This window comes from Rhincodon typus, chromosome 1 (assembly GCF_021869965.1).
Source record: "Rhincodon typus isolate 14 chromosome 1, sRhiTyp1.1, whole genome shotgun sequence".
In the NCBI taxonomy this organism is placed as follows: Eukaryota; Metazoa; Chordata; class Chondrichthyes; order Orectolobiformes; family Rhincodontidae; genus Rhincodon; species Rhincodon typus.
Window position 1 is genome coordinate 93,418,635 of NC_063332.1, and position 15,814 is coordinate 93,434,448.

A 15,814-nucleotide genomic window follows, 5' to 3' on the forward strand; every position below is an offset into this window, starting at 1 on the left:
GTTCATCCAGCTCTACACCTTGGTATCTCAGATTCTCCAGCATCTGCAGTTCCTACTATCTCTGTGGTTGCTGACAGTTTGACTCTCCATTCTACTCTATCTCTGGCATCAGAGCCCTCCGCTTCCTACAGTGTTTCAATGAATCTCATGTAAGCTCAGTACTTCATTTCTCAAGTAGGTATTTCACAGCCTTCTTGACTCAACATTGGGTTCAGTCAATAAATTCAGATCGTGACATCCCTTCATTTCTGAACAAAGAGCAGGTACTGGTAGTGATTCTGTTGTTGCCATATTGGTAAATTCATTAATTGAAAACGCAGGTATTTCAGTGGTGGTAGATAACAGATGAAAAGTAACATGGCTGATTTGATGGTGGAAAAATAGGTTCAGTTCTGCATGAAAACACTTCTGGATGTAAAATAAAAAGACATTGATGACACATTTGTCCGTTGGAGATTAAGATCTATTTTCCACATTGGCCCACCCAAGACTGTATGATGTCATCAGATTGAGTTTAATGCAGTCACCAATATTAACCCTTTCGGAACCAGCACCTCATCAACATTGTGCCTGATTGGCATTGCTACTCTTGTGCCATATTTAGGGAATTTTTGTATGGAAGGGTAAAATAAGCTTAATTTAGCATTGCATGACAAAGCAATAGTTTTCTCGGTGACTTTTTCAGTAATGCCCTTGTTGGAAGGCTGACCTCCGTAATTAGTGGTAACGTCGCTGCGAAATAGTTAAAATAATGTGATTGGGATTTTCCTGCCACCCGAAAGTATAGCTTTTGTTTGCACTGTCTGCAATCCCTTAATGTTGGGAACCATTACTTTTTTTTGTTTGATTTTTGCCTTATTCTGCGATGGTGCTATTGCTAGTGGCATTTAACGTGATGAGGAAATGCCAAACACAGGCATTCTAAGCAATTACCCGGGTGAGAGTGGAGCCCAGCTGTACATGACATGAAAATACTTGGCCTGATTCTTTCCTTCCAACTGGGGGCAGAGGTGGGGGAGCCGCCTTATGATATCAGCATACTGGAGTTCCTGGCCTGTCTGTGAGACAAATGATTGCCTCTGTCTGTAAAACCAAACGCATTCTGTCAACATTTCAGCGTGAATGTTTTATTTGAGGGATAGATAGTTGTTTTAAAAGAAAACTTCATATAAACCTATCAAACTTCCTCGGCGAAAAGGTTTGATTGCATATTATTTGCACGTTTGCATTCCGTTAAAGCCCTTGAGCTGAGAAATAAACAGGAAGTTGCCAAGAGAAGATTAAAAGTGAAAGCTTTGTATTTTCTGCATGTTTGAATTATGTTGAGGTAAGAGTGACTGCCACTGACATCAAGGTGACATTTGACTTGTGTGTGGCATCAGGGAGCCCTAGCAAAACCAGAGTAAATTGAAATTGGGGGCGGGTGCTGTCTGCCTTAGAACATAAGAACTAGGAGCAGGAGTAGGCCGTCTGGCCCTTCGAGCCTGCTCCTTGGAGGGTGTACAATGTAGGTTTCTCAAGAATGATAACTGGACTCCAGGGGTTAAGTTAGGGGGAGAGATTATACAAATTAAGCCTGTTTTCTGTAGAATTTAAAAGGTTACGGGGTGACCTGATCAAAGTCTTCAAGAGATTAACAGGAAATGACAAGGTGGATTAACACCAACTATTTCCAGTGGCTGGGGATTCTAAAACTAAGAGGCATAGTCTGAGAATTAGGGCCAGACCATTCAGGAGAGATGTTAGGAAGTACTCCTACACGCAGAGTGGGATAGATATTTGGAATGCTTTTCCACAAATGGTAGTGGATGCAGGATGAGTGCTAACTTTATATCTGAGATAGATGCATTTTTGTTGAGCAAAGGTATTAAGGGAAATGGACCAAAGGCAGGTTTGTGAAGTTAGACCAGAGATCATCCATGATCTCATTTAGTGGTGTAGCAGGCCCGATCGGCTGAATGGCCTACTCCTGTTCCTATCTCCTACCTAGTGCAAGGTAACATGATTGTTAGGAGTCAGTCAACTTGACTCCAAACACAGTTCCGCAGGAGTTCCTCAAGTTAGATATTTTCTAATCAACCCGATGAGAGATGTTATTACACACCTCTGGAGCCAGTAGGACTTGAACCTGGACCTCCTGATTTAGAGAGGGGGACACTACCACTGTGCCACAAGAGCCCTCAGTTTGTCCGGGTATTGTTGTACAGTCGACAATTGTCAGCTGCTTCATCGAAGACCTTCTCTCCATCACCAGATCAGAAGTGGGAATGTTTGTGTTAATGAATGCACAGTGTTCAGCACCATTTGTGACTCCTCGAATGTTGAAGCAAGCCATGTCCAAATACAGCAGAAACTCAGCAAGTCTGGCAGTATTTTTGGAGGAAAACAGTATGCGGGTGAAGAGAGAAACAGCACACAGGAATTCACCACAACCATTTTGCATCCATTTAATGTGAAAGAAATTTTTCTTTTACTCATTCAAGGGGGGGTGGGCATCACTGACGAGGCCAGTGTTTATTGCCCATCCCTAATTGCCCACTGGGCAGTTAAGAGTCAACCACATTGCTGTGGGTCTGGAGTCACATGTAGACCAGTCCAGGTAAGGATGGCAGATTATAAAAACAAGATTACAATGTGATTAATGCAATTAAGAGTAAATAATACATTGGCTTACACAAGTGGCAGAAAATGACCATCTCCGGCAAGAGAAAAACCAAGCACTTCCCTTGGATATTCAATGACACTACCATCAATGAATTCTCAGTTATCAATGTCCTGGGGATTATCACTGACTAGAAACAGAACTGGCCAAGCCATGTGATTTCTGCAGTGAGAATTCATCTCCTGCTGCTTTAAGCCTGTCCACCATCTACAAGGCACAATTCAGGACCATGATGCAATACTCCCCACTTGCTTTGATGGATGCAGCTCCAACAACACTCAAGAAGCTTGACACCATCCAGGACAAAGCAGCCCGCTTGAATGGTACCACATCCACAAACATTCACCACCGCGCTCAGTAGCAGCAGTGTGTGCGATCTGCAAGATGCACTGCAGAAATTCGCTGAAGATCTTGAGACAGCACCTTCCAAAGCCCAGAACCACTTCCATTTGGAAGGACAAGGGCAGCAGGTACCCATCACCTGCAAGTTCCCTTCCAAGTCACTCACCATCCTGACTTGGAAATATATCGCTATTCCTTCACCGTTGCTGGGTCGAAATCCAAGAATTCCCTCCCTAATGGCATTGTGGGTCAACCCACAGCAGGTGGACTGCAGCGGTTCAAGAAGACATTTAATCACCACCTACTCAAAGGCAACTAGGGACGGGCAACAAATGCTGGCCAGCCAGTGATGCCCACATCCCACAAGTGAATCACAAAAATGATTGAAGATCTTCTGAATGGTCTCCTGGGAGAAGCTTGAGAGGAGGTTCACTGGAGGTATTCAAAATAATGAGTGGTCTGGACAGAGTAGATAGGTAAAAATCATTCCCATTGGTGGAGCAATTGAGTAACTAAAGGACACCAATTTTAAAGTGATTCATTCTTTTGTCAAAGGCTACACGAGTTAAAAACTCTTTATCTAGTCGGGGAGAAGATCTGGAATGTACAGTCTGTGGATTTGGTGGACTCAGCTTCAGTTGAGGCATTCAAGAGGGAATTGGATTGTTATCTAAAAAGCAAGAATGTCCAGCGTTATTGTGAAAAGATGGGGGAATGGCACTGACTGAATTGATCCTTTAGAGAACTAGCACTTACGCAATGAGCTGAATGGTTATCTTCCATATTGTAACAATTCTGTGATTAGCCTGTTTGGTGGAGGAGGGATAGCAAAGAAAACATGATATTTTGAAATGACCAGCAGTTGATGAGTGGTGCACCAATCACTTCCATTTCAAATGAATGATATAGGGCCGCCTTTTCCATGTTCCACATTCGATAGCATTAGCTATGGGAGGTTGTTAAAGCTCAAAAGAAATTGTGATCCCTCTCTCTCTCTCTCTGTCTGTCTCTCTCGCGCGCGCACGCGTGCACACACACACAGCTTACTTATTACTTTTAGTTTAATTCAGCGGAGTTACTCCCATCAGCTTTGCAGCCTCAACAGTTGACGTTCGAGTAATCTGTGTTGGGCATAAAGCTATGGATCAAAAAGCTGAATCTAGTTTTCTCTGAAGAAGGGTCCTGACCTGAAACATCAGCTTTCCTGCTCCTCTGATGCTGCCTGGCCTGCTGTGTTCATCCAGCTCTACACTGTTGTATCTGAATCTGTTAAATCCACTTTCTAACACTGAGAGATCATGAAGCTGTAGAAAAAGTTGATGGGTCTCTGTGAAATTTTTTCACATTTGTGAGAGAATTATTAAACAATTTTATATCGCCAGACTGAATTTTGGTGACTAGCCCAGTTTCATTCTGAACTTTAGTAAACTAAAGTAAAGGTTTGGAGTTTCCAAGATTGGGAATTATTATTTTTGGGTCCTCCCAGAAAATGTTATTTTATGACAAAAAGAATAATATTATCCGTTTCATGTACAATGCAAGTTCATTAATCATGTAAACAAAGATGGGAATTATCTTGGTATTCCTCGAATGAGGTTTACTTTTTAATAACAGTTCCTGCAAAATTTTAAATAGTTTGAAAATGAGCAGGCTATTTTTGTCATGATATTTTCAGCCTCTCTGAGAGGGTGCCCTTTACCCTTATGAAACATGCGTTTTCTTTTACATACAGTGTAAAACAAGAATATTTTTTAAAAGACGCTGCCTTCAGACATTACCCATATTGCTCTTGTCGAAGGCACTTCTAAAGAACAACAACCTTCAGTCAGGTGCTTTGATATCTTTCAAATTTATTTCTAGAATCTCTTCATAGCAAATAAAACCTGTGACAATCCTTATGTTCCTCAGATCAACTTTTGCTGCACCAAATTAGAGTCTCAGATTAATGTAACATGACCAATAGAAAGATCTCCAGTAGCTGTGAAGTCTTCTTCATCTCCTGAATCTTAAAATATGGCACTTGATTCAATCGAGTATGGATGGGAGCTAATGTTTTGAATAAAATTTGTTGAGTGATTTATAGCTAGGATACTTTGATTAAATCCAGCAGTGCACAAGAAATCATTTATTTAAGAAAAGAGTTCCGTTTAGAAAAGAAAACTCTCTTTCTGTTGGATCAGAGATAGTAGGAACTGCAGATGCTGGAGAATCCGAGACAACAAGGTGCAGGGCTGGATGAACACAGCAGGCCAAGCAGGTCTAGGCCCGAAACGTCAGCCTTTCTGCTCCTATGATGCTGCTTGGCCTGCTGTGTTCATCCAGCCCTGCACCTTGTTGTCTCTTTCTGTTGGCATCTGTTTAGTCTGTGACTAAATGCAGGATCCTGTTGTACAGTTAATTCCATCTTCGATATAAATAGATACTTTCTTCACATGAAACATCTACTGTATAAAATATGAGCAGAATTGTCCACTTGCACTATTACTGGAACATAAACCACTTTTAAAACAAAAATTGTCTCGTCCAAAGAGTGATGAAAGTATATTATGCCTTCATTTCATTACTACAAAAGAACAAGGACACAACTGAAAGTTGCCCCAAAATGAGAGGAAGGGGGCGAGAGAGAGAAATAAATCCTCCTCTTCTATTTGTCCATCTCCCTCTTCCCATTGTCAGGTTTGTGAAAATGTTCTGACCTGCGAACATGTTGTACCATCTAATTGCATGTAATCCAGCCATATCAGCAGTCTGATTGTGTTGCTGTATGCTCTTGTAAATTCAGTTGGGCAAAATGTACAATGACTCAATAGTTACTTAAAGCCAATACAGATCAATTTGGGAAATTATTTCACTAAAACCCAATATTAATTTTTGGTATGCTGTTCGCAAGCTGTGGTACTTACACAATATTTCCTGTACAGCCTCGAGATAATGAACCTTTGGTGCAGCAACATACATGGGAAACCCAAGAAGGTGGCCCTCCTTCAGTTTTGAATCGCTGGCTTTTTGACTTTTGCATGACCTGGAGAATTCAGATCTAGATTTATAAGTCAATTAATTCATTGCTGTAACAATGCAGAATTGAAAGTGAAAATCTAATTTTCCCAGTATATAGTATTTGATAAATATTAATGATGCCTCTCAGCACAGTAAAGCAATCTGGCAAAATATAATAGTAATATCAGATCAAAAGGTTCCATTCTTCTGACACGTTTGGAGGGATAGATGCATGTACTGAACATACTGTTTTTGTTAAATTTATACGTATTGCGTGCAGTTACATGAATGAGGTTACCCGTGTGAGGCTAATAGTCTTGATTTATAACATGTTGCAACATAATCTAGTTTTCATGAAGTATTATTTTTGTAGCTTGTTTAAGCACCACTAAGGTTAGTAATTTTAGTTTTGACACTAAAACTACTAAGTGAACTGCAAGTGTAATGTTCTGAAGAACAATGCATCTTGGATTTGAGCGGTTTTTCTGTCTTGAGTTTTTTTTAAACTTCCTGCAATTTAGTGTGTAATGTTAAAGAAGGGGGTGGGCAGCAAGTGGAATGTCACACTCATGTTGATGGTGACTCCTCTCTCTTGCAGATATTTCTACATTACTTTTATAATCAGATGGGACGCCAGCAATATCCACTATTACCAGGACCATAGGAACAGGAGTAGGTCATTTAGATTGTTGACTTTGCCGTTCTGTACGATCATGGCTGATCAAACGCTTCAGTGCCTTTTACCCACCCATCCTATAACCTTGTATGCCACTGGTAATCAGAAATTAATCATTCTACCTGTACCTTAAACATACTCAGTGACTGACTTCAACAACTCTCTGTAGTAGAGAATTCCAAAAGTTCACAACCCTTTGAGTAAAATAATTTCTCCTTAGTCATTTGGGTCTCTAATTCTGGGAGATTTCTTGTATCTTCCTCAGTTAAAAATGGATGAAAAGTAATCATTTAGCTTCTCTGTCATTTCATTATTCCTCATTATAAACTCTCCTTACTCTGCTTTTAATGGACCCACATTTGTTTTACCGAAATGTTTCCTTTTTCTGTACCTCTAGAAACTTTTATGGTCCCATGTTTGTTTGGTTTTGGTTATAGAAGTTAGATTTGTTTAGATAGAACTTTGCTTTTTGATTCAAACAGTTGATAAACTTCTCTTCCTCTGTCACTGCTACCAAAGAAGGGAGCTAAACTGTTTTGAGATATCAGAGTGGTTGTTATAAGCAACATTACAAAGGTGGGCCAAGGCCTTGGAAGTGGATTTGGAGTCGAGGTGGGGACATGAACAAAATTTGAGAAAAATGCTTTATGCTGGTTTGCTGATGCACTTACCTCTTGTTGCTTTTCCAACGGTCAGGTTGAGTCCAATAAACTCTTCCTTCCTCCCTCCGGCACCAGTGGAGACATTTAGATAAATAACTGCAATCTTCCACTCACATTGGAGTTTTCCCAGGATTGCATAAGCCCCATCGCAGTGTCAGCAACACGGGAAGTGACTGCCCAGTGTGAGGCTGGAGTGGCGTGAGAGTTGAAAACTTTGCAGCCTTTGAAGGCAGAATAAGGCCAGGCTGATCGCGTGGTGGAGGCGTGATATTCTGCAGACAGGTATCTCTGATTGTGCTGGGGTGATGAAGTGACATTTGAGCACATTTTCTGTGAGTCCTTTGGAAGATATTCTTGGCTGATCAAGATCTCTATCTTGAGCCAAAAACAGACACAAGGTACACTTCCTTGTGCAGTGAAACGAGATCTAACTGTATTGTACGCTGATTTGTGTAGTCAGGTGCATTCATGATGGTATCATTTCACCAAATACTTATTAAACAAGGAAACACACATGTAGGGCAACAAATCTGAACGTGTGACCATACCTAACACTCGGGTCACTGATTTATTCAAGACATTCAACTTTAGACCAAAATGCAAAGGAATTTTGTGGTAACTGGTAGTATCCCTACCTCTAGGCCAGGAGGTCCAGGTTCAAGTCCCACTTGTTCCAGAGGTGTGTAATAACATCTCTGAACTGGCTGATTCGAAGATATCTTAAACCAAAATGCAAAACTCCAGAGAATTGTGACAGTGTAAGAGATTGAGTATCTAGATATAGTATTCAGCGAGAATTTAGCCACAAGTTGCTAAGGGACTTGGGGATGTAGGATCTTGTGCGTACCTGTTGCTTGTAATACATTCTTTCGGATTATATCATTTCTGGGCATTGTGGGGGTTAAGAACAGTACGTCATTTAACTTAGTGCTATTTGTAAAATCACAAGCAAGAAAAAAGCTCACTGTGTAAAGCTATTTTCTTCAATCTATTATAGCAGATATTTAGGCTGCATTTGTACCCCAGTTCTAGCACTGCTACAAAAGAAAACCACTCTGCATCAAATCCTCCAAGTTGCAGTGTACGCGCAGCCTTAAGTACTTTTTATTTCACTTTAGCTTTCATGCGCAACCTGCAACCACCAATCCTACGTGCTCTCTTCCTCTACAGCTCCCAGATTCTCACCCATATCTCAGCCCATGACACAAGTATGATCCTGAGTTAGGAGTGTTTGATAGGAACAACGATGGGAGAGTCTTGGGAGAGCTTGACTGTATGCTGTAATAATGGTGTGAACATATATTAATAACATTTGGATTTTTCAAATCGAGGCAGACGGATTTTAATTTCTGTTCTGTGCAGCTAACTTTTCAAAGAAGTCAGAAAATCATTCGGAAAAGTAACCAAAATGTATTATTTCCACGAAAGCATGTGACTAAGTAACTACTTGGCCAGATAAAGTGTTTGTGGTGCTGGGTTTATGTCAAACAGAAGAAAAAAAAACAAATAATCAAGGGGCACCACTACTTTAATTTGAATTCAGTTCAGACAAATAAGCTTTCAGTTTTATCTGAGCAAAAGAATCTGGTTTTCAGCTCAGGTGTGCAGTTTCACTCTGGCAGATGGCCAGGTTAGTTTGCAAAGTCTCCAGGCAGTGAGAAGTTCGGCTCGAGGTTGTCAAACTGCCAGAACCCATTATATGTAATGAAGTTGGAGAGCGCTCAGAAGAGAATTTACCAGGATGTTGCCAGGATTTGGGGGTTTGAATTAGAAAGAGAGCCTGGATGGGCTGGGACTTTTTTCACTAGAGCGTAGGAGGTTGAGAGGTGACCTTATAGAGGTTTATAAAACCATGAGGGCTATAGGTAAAGTGAATGGCAGGTGTCTTTTCCCTGGGGGTAGGTAGATTTCAAGACTAGGGGACATATTTTAAGATGACACCAGGGAGTGGCAACACTATGCAACACTTTTCACTGTATTTTGTAACAAGACATATGTGACAATAGATAAATCAAATCACATCAAATCAAAATAATTTTAAGTTGAGAGGAGAAAAAGATTTTAAAAAAAGACATGGGTTTTTTTTTTACACAGAGTGGTTCATGCGTGGAATGAACTTCCAGAGAAAGTGGTAGATGTGGGTACCGTTATAACATTTATAAGACATTTACTAAATAAATGAGTAAGAAGAAATTTGGAGGCATATAGACCAAGTGCAGGCAGGTGGGACTACTTTATTTGGGAATATGGTCGGCATGGATTGGTTGGATTGAAGGGTCTGTTACCGTGCTGTATGACTCTGACTTCAACTGAAAGGAGGTTTAGGCTATTAGAACTGGGAGGAAATTTTAACCAGTTTCATCTCTCCAAGAAGAAGAACTGGAAAGAGTCAGTTAAGTTAGAAGCTAAGGAGTTAAACCAGGATTGATATTTCCCTGGGTTTGAGTCTCTGAAAGGGAGGAAATGGTTTAGAAGGGATCTGAGGAAAACATTTTTTACCCAGAAGATGGGAGAATGGAATGCGCTGCCCGAGACCGTGGTGGAGGCAGGTATTGCTATAACATTTAAGGAACACTTAAAATGCCAGGGCATTGTAGGCTATGGATAAAGTGTAGGTAAATGGGATTTGTGTAGTTTGGTATTTGTTGGTTGGCATGGACATGGTGGGCTGAAGGGCTGTGTTCTACGCTGTGTGACTCTCTGACTGTTGAAGGCAACAATGTCTTCTGTAATATACTTTCACAAAAGCTGTGGATGTCAGAGGCTCTGATAAGTGGTCCAGAACAAAGATCTACAAAATGAGTGCCAGAAGATCATTCTACCATGCAAAACATTACTATTTCATGTTCAATCTTTTTCTTGTGTTGTGCCACGTTTGCATACTTTGTATCATGACTACTGATCAGCAGTCAGAAATGGGGTCCTTAATTTAAGCTTTTTTTTTCCTATTCTCTGCCTAACCTCGGAGCACAATTGCAGTACCTGCACTATTGGCCTGACTGACATCTTCAAACTTTGCACAGACCTGAAACTTTAACTTGGGATTTTCACCTGCCTTATAATGATCTAATTCTGTGTTACAACTCAACTGTTTTGGAACGTCATCATGAATATTTTTAATGCACTTTTGGTTTGTTAATTACAAGGAATAATTTTTTTTTTTGAAGACAGCATGTCAGAATATGCTGAGAGAAAACAGTGTAACATCTCTCATACCTGCTGTGAAAGAGTCACTGTTGCTTTTGGAAAGTATGTTGTAAATATATAAGATTGTCTTCCTTTCAATTCCTTCCTACAGACTATCCAGTCTCCTACCTCTTACTACCTGATGTGACATGATTTAGTGAGTGATGGAACAAGCTTGATGGGCCAAATAACCTGCTTCTGCTTTTGGACATTTTGGAAGAATTTCTAGTGCCAAGCTTCAAAAAGCTGAAGTTGGTAGAAAATTTTCACAAACCATTGAATAGGTTCTTTTACAGGATTCATGCATATTATTTCAGTAGGTTTAAAATGGGCATGCACAAATCTGTCTTCCTCTCATTGTCCTGCTTTTAACTTATTCCTCTGCATTTACATGTGTAGTCATTCCTGTTTCTCATTGCTCTGTTTTAAGTTACTTTTGTCTTTCTCTGCGTACCCCATCCCGGGTTTCTACCTGTTTGTGTATTTAGGTGGTTGGTGTATGATTGTTCTCCACTGTAGTAGGGAACTGTATATCACAAAGTCTGATGCACTTCCAGCTCCTACTTTTAGGAAATCTATGTGAGCAACAAAGCCTAAATATATCAACATCTAATTTTTTTCTTTGCATAGGCCTGTTTCTCTTAAGTTGAATGAAGACAGAGCTAAAATATTGCATTTTGTTGTCTGGATGATGTGAAAGGGGTAGATTTCAGCATCACAGAATGGAGAGAAATGCTAAAGTGAATTTGACTTGCTTAAATGTTTCAACTTTATTTAGCTTTATATGAGGTATTAGTCTTCTTTCAAAACTCGTTATGTTGTGGCAGTAAGAATAAAATGCACTTTCCAGATGCAGCCGAACCAGGACATTGCATGTTGGATCTTTCTGAAGTTATGTAGCTTCCAACTTGAAGTTCAGTTTGTCCTGGTGAAAACATTAAGTTGTCTTTGTAAGATCCTGGCTGATTCCTTGGAGTTAATTTTCTATCCATACTGTCACTACTTCTGCAAATTTTAACAACTTGCCTGTACGGTGACAAATCAATTAATATATGAAAATCAAAAAAAAACCGTGTACATCAGTAACATTCCTCTAGGCATTGTCCTTATTGAAAAAGATTTTCATTACAGTCACTTTCCATTTAGCCAAATGTGCATCTTGGTCTTGTTCATGGCCTGAAGTTTAAATACTTCACTTTGATGTTCAGATAAAATTGCCGAAACAGTTTATCCTACTTTAATCCCATATTATTTGTACTAACATCGTTTGATTGTCTAAATCTGTTTTCCTGCAGTTCATTAAAGAAGATATGAAAGACAAAGATCCTACCAGTAAAGGCAATAAATTCCATAAAGAAGACAAGCACATCACAGTGAGAGATTTGTGGAACCACTGGAAAAACTCAAAAGGTAGGATACTACAGTGGCTGAATGAGAATAACTATCGATAAAATATATCTTATATCGATAAGAATGGAAGGTACTGTATCTCTGCAGTGTTGGGCAGGATGATTTTTATATTATCATCCACTGAAACCCTGTGTGGACACAGCAAAGTTTAAACAAAAAAAAGTTCAAGGTTGGTAACTGATTAAACAATTTGTCTTTTTTTCTCCCCCATGTTGATATGACTTAACATTAAAATTTATGCAGTCTTCTGATATCAGCAAGTGAAACTTTGCTCGTGCATTTAGATAAACATAACCAGGTAGAGTAGTGGCTGCCTAACCCTTGTCTATTGCCTTTAGAGGGTTCTAGATGCTTATTAATCCAGTTGGTTCCTGTAAATATTTTCTATGCAATGCCTTACTTAGATGCCAGCTGATCATGTGACTGTAGACAGCTAAATAACTGTATTTATATTCTAATCAATCTGTTTAGAGACATTATTACATAACTCTAGAGCAGGTGGGAATGCTTTAACTAGACCAGATGAAAGTGACTGAACATGGTTTTCAGTTAATATGAGTGCTAATTGCCATTCACCGCTTTAATTTCTGAATAAAAATGAAAGGGAGCTATAATCACAGTTGTGTTTGCAGCTATTCCGCTTACTTTGGAAGACACACCAATACAATTGATGTTTGTGTGTGGACTTGCACTGTAATTCTAGTAAGATATTTACGTTAACTGGTCTTGAGTTCCACTGCTTACTATAATAGAGCTCCTATCCGGAAATCTAAAAGAGGAAAAAAAAAGTATCACAAAGCTTTCATTATAACAGAAGTTTGGAATAGCCAATTTCTGCAGAGACCTCTCCTGTGCTAAATGAAATCTACATGATTGACAGAGCAAATTGAATGGATAGATTTTAAGATTAAAATCTCATGACAAGTGTGGCATTGTGTTGGAGACAATTTTATTAAAATGAAAAGGAACAATGTAATTAGAGAGTCAAATACTTTGTTCGGAGTAGTGACTAATGGTTTCCTGGATATTGAGGGTAAACTGTTCTCTCTTCGCTGGTATTAAACTGCTAAAGAATCACAACAAAGTATAGTTTTAAGGTGAAAAGGGTTGCACAGTATTTAGAGTACAGTTTGCGAGATGCAATTCAGTCCCCATTTTAAAATCATACATCCTGTCCTTATTTTATGTTTCAGTTATAATTTCCTTTGTGCACATTTCTAGTATGAGCTGCCCTCATTAATTTGTCAGCTGTAGTTTACCTTCCTGACTGTAATGGATACAACACTCTCACCTGGGACGGCATATCATTCATGTTGAGAACCTCCATTCTAAATGTGAGGAATGCAATTTGCAATTGAAAAACAATACAGGTGTGAGGATTGAAATGTATTAAAATTTGTATAATATAAATAATCATTGGATTTAGCTATTTTTGTGCATTTCCAGCATTAGGATTGCAACCCACTGAGCGCTATGACTGGAGTTAATATTGGTAACCTCCTATTAGTGATGTGACTAAAGATCAACATCAGTTTATCCTGTTTACAGGGCCATGCACCAGATATAGCTGCCCCCTCATATAACTAGACACATTGGAGTCTGACATCAAATGAGTGGTTGCACAATCTTATTCTTAAAGGTGCAGGACTCGCATGGCACAAAGCCACACCAAACTAGAAGGTTCTTCCGCTAAATTCTTGATTTGCTCCGTTTTAGTTCATCTCAGTTAATACAGCAGCATGACAATCCAAACCAGTTTTAACCAGTTTTTTTCTGACCATTCCTCAGCGACCCTTAACCTGGAAATGTGTGTGGCATTTATAAGCCGCGTGAAAACAAGTGTTTAGGTTGGCTGTCTGACATGTATTCCAATAATGGATTCACATATGAAGAATGATGAGTTAGGAGTCGGTGTGACCAGTGCATATGGAACCTTATCCCAGTATGAGTTGGCATCTTTTAAGTTGAGATTTGGAAAATGAGCAGTAAGTCCAGTTGATGTCCATATTAAACTTGCAAGAATAATGAAGACCAAAAATCATGCAATAAAAATACGTTTAGTTTTTTTTGCATCTGTTATTAAATGTATTAATACACTTCACCTTTTGTGTCATTGCAAATTCAGCTGTAATTGAAAACGTAACTTACGGCTTTGTGGCCAGAATCATTTTGTGTTTTTGAAGGGAGATCAGGTACCACAGTGTTAATATTATCAACGTTGCAGGGCAGAATGAACTGATAAGAAATTGTCAAACTGTTTTGCAACACAGGAATTCCCTTTTCCATTGAAGCCAGTAAGTTTTTAAAAATAATAAGACAAACAGCTTTCATAAGAACTAGGAGCAGGAGTAGGCCATCTGGCCCCTCGAGCCTGCCCCGCCATTTAATAAGATCATGGCTGATCTATTTGAGACTCAGCTCCACTTACCCGCCCACTCACCATAACCCTTAATTCCTTTACTGTTCAAAAATTTATCTAGCCTTGCCTTAAAAACATTCAGCGAGGTAGCTTCAACCGCTTCACTGGGCAGGGAATTCCACAGATTCACAACCCTTTCGGTGAAGAAGTTCCTCCTGACCTCAGTCCTACATCTGCTTCCCTTTATTTTGAGGCAATGCCCTCTAGTCCTAGTTTCACCTGCTAGCGGAAACAACCTCCCTGCCTCCACCTTATCTATTCCCTTCATTATCTTATATGTTTCTATAAGATCTCCCCTCATTCTTCTGAATTCCAATGAGTATAATCCCAGTCTACTCAGTCTCTCCTCATAATCCAACCCTCTCAACTCTGGAATCAACCGAGTGAATCTCCTCTGCACGCCCTCCAGTGCTAGTATATCTCTTAAGTAAGGAGACCAAAACTGCACACAGTACTCCAGGTGTGGCCTCACCAGGACCCTATACAGCTGCAGCATAGCCTCCCTGTTTTTAAACTCCATCCCTCTAGCAATGGCAGACAAAATTCCATTTGCCTTTTTAATTACCTGCTGCACCTGCAATCCTACTTTTAGCGATTCATGCACAAGGACACCCAAGTCTCTCTGCACAGCAGCGTGCTGCAATTTTTTACCATTTAAAACATAGTCCATTTTGCTGTTATTCCTACCAAAATGGATGACCTCACACTTATCAACATTGTACCCCATCTGCCAGACCTTTGCCCACTCACTGAGACTATCTATATCCCTCTGCAGACTTTCAGTGTCTTCTGCACACTTTGCTCTACCACTCATCTTAGTGTCATCTGCAAATTTTGACACACCACATTTAGTCCCCAACTCCAAATCATCTATGTAAATTGTAAACAATTGCAGTCCCAACGCTGATCCCTGAGGCACACCACTAGCCACTGACTGCCAACCAGAAAAACACCCATTTACCCCTACTCTTTGCTTTCTACTGGTCAACCAATCCTCTATCCATGCCAATACATTACCTGTAATACCGTGCAACTTTATCTTATGTAGCGGCCTTTGGTGTGGCACCTTATCACATGCCTTCTGGAAATCCAGATACACCACATCCACAGGTTCCCCATTGTCCACCATGCAAGTAATGTCTTCAAAGAATTCCACCAAATTAGTTAAACATGACCTACCCTTCATGAACCCATGCTGGGTGTTTCCAATGGGACAATTTATATCCAGATGTCTTGCTATTTCTTCCTTAATGACAGATTCAAGCATTTTCCCCACTGCCAAAGTTAAGCTAACTGGCCTATAGTTAGAGATAGTAGGAACTGCAGATGCTGGAGAATCTGAGATAACAAGGTGTAGAGCTGGATGAACACAGCAGGCCAAGCAGCATCATAGGAGCAGGAAGGCTGACGTTTCGGGCCTAGACCCTTCTTCATTTCTGAAGGGTCTAGGCCCGAAACAT

The 15,814-nt window shown here is 39.9% G+C and overlaps 1 protein-coding gene across 1 annotated transcript in view; it reads left to right on the forward strand.

Annotated features, from left to right (window-relative positions):
• LOC109930644 (stromal interaction molecule 2-like) overlaps window positions 1-15,814 on the forward strand; it is an 88,312-nt gene that overhangs the window by 48,853 nt on the left and 23,645 nt on the right. Inside the window, exon 4 of the mRNA XM_048601621.1 lies at window positions 11,821-11,935. Coding sequence (XP_048457578.1) covers window positions 11,821-11,935 — 115 coding nt within the window. The remainder of the gene's footprint in view (window positions 1-11,820; window positions 11,936-15,814) is intronic.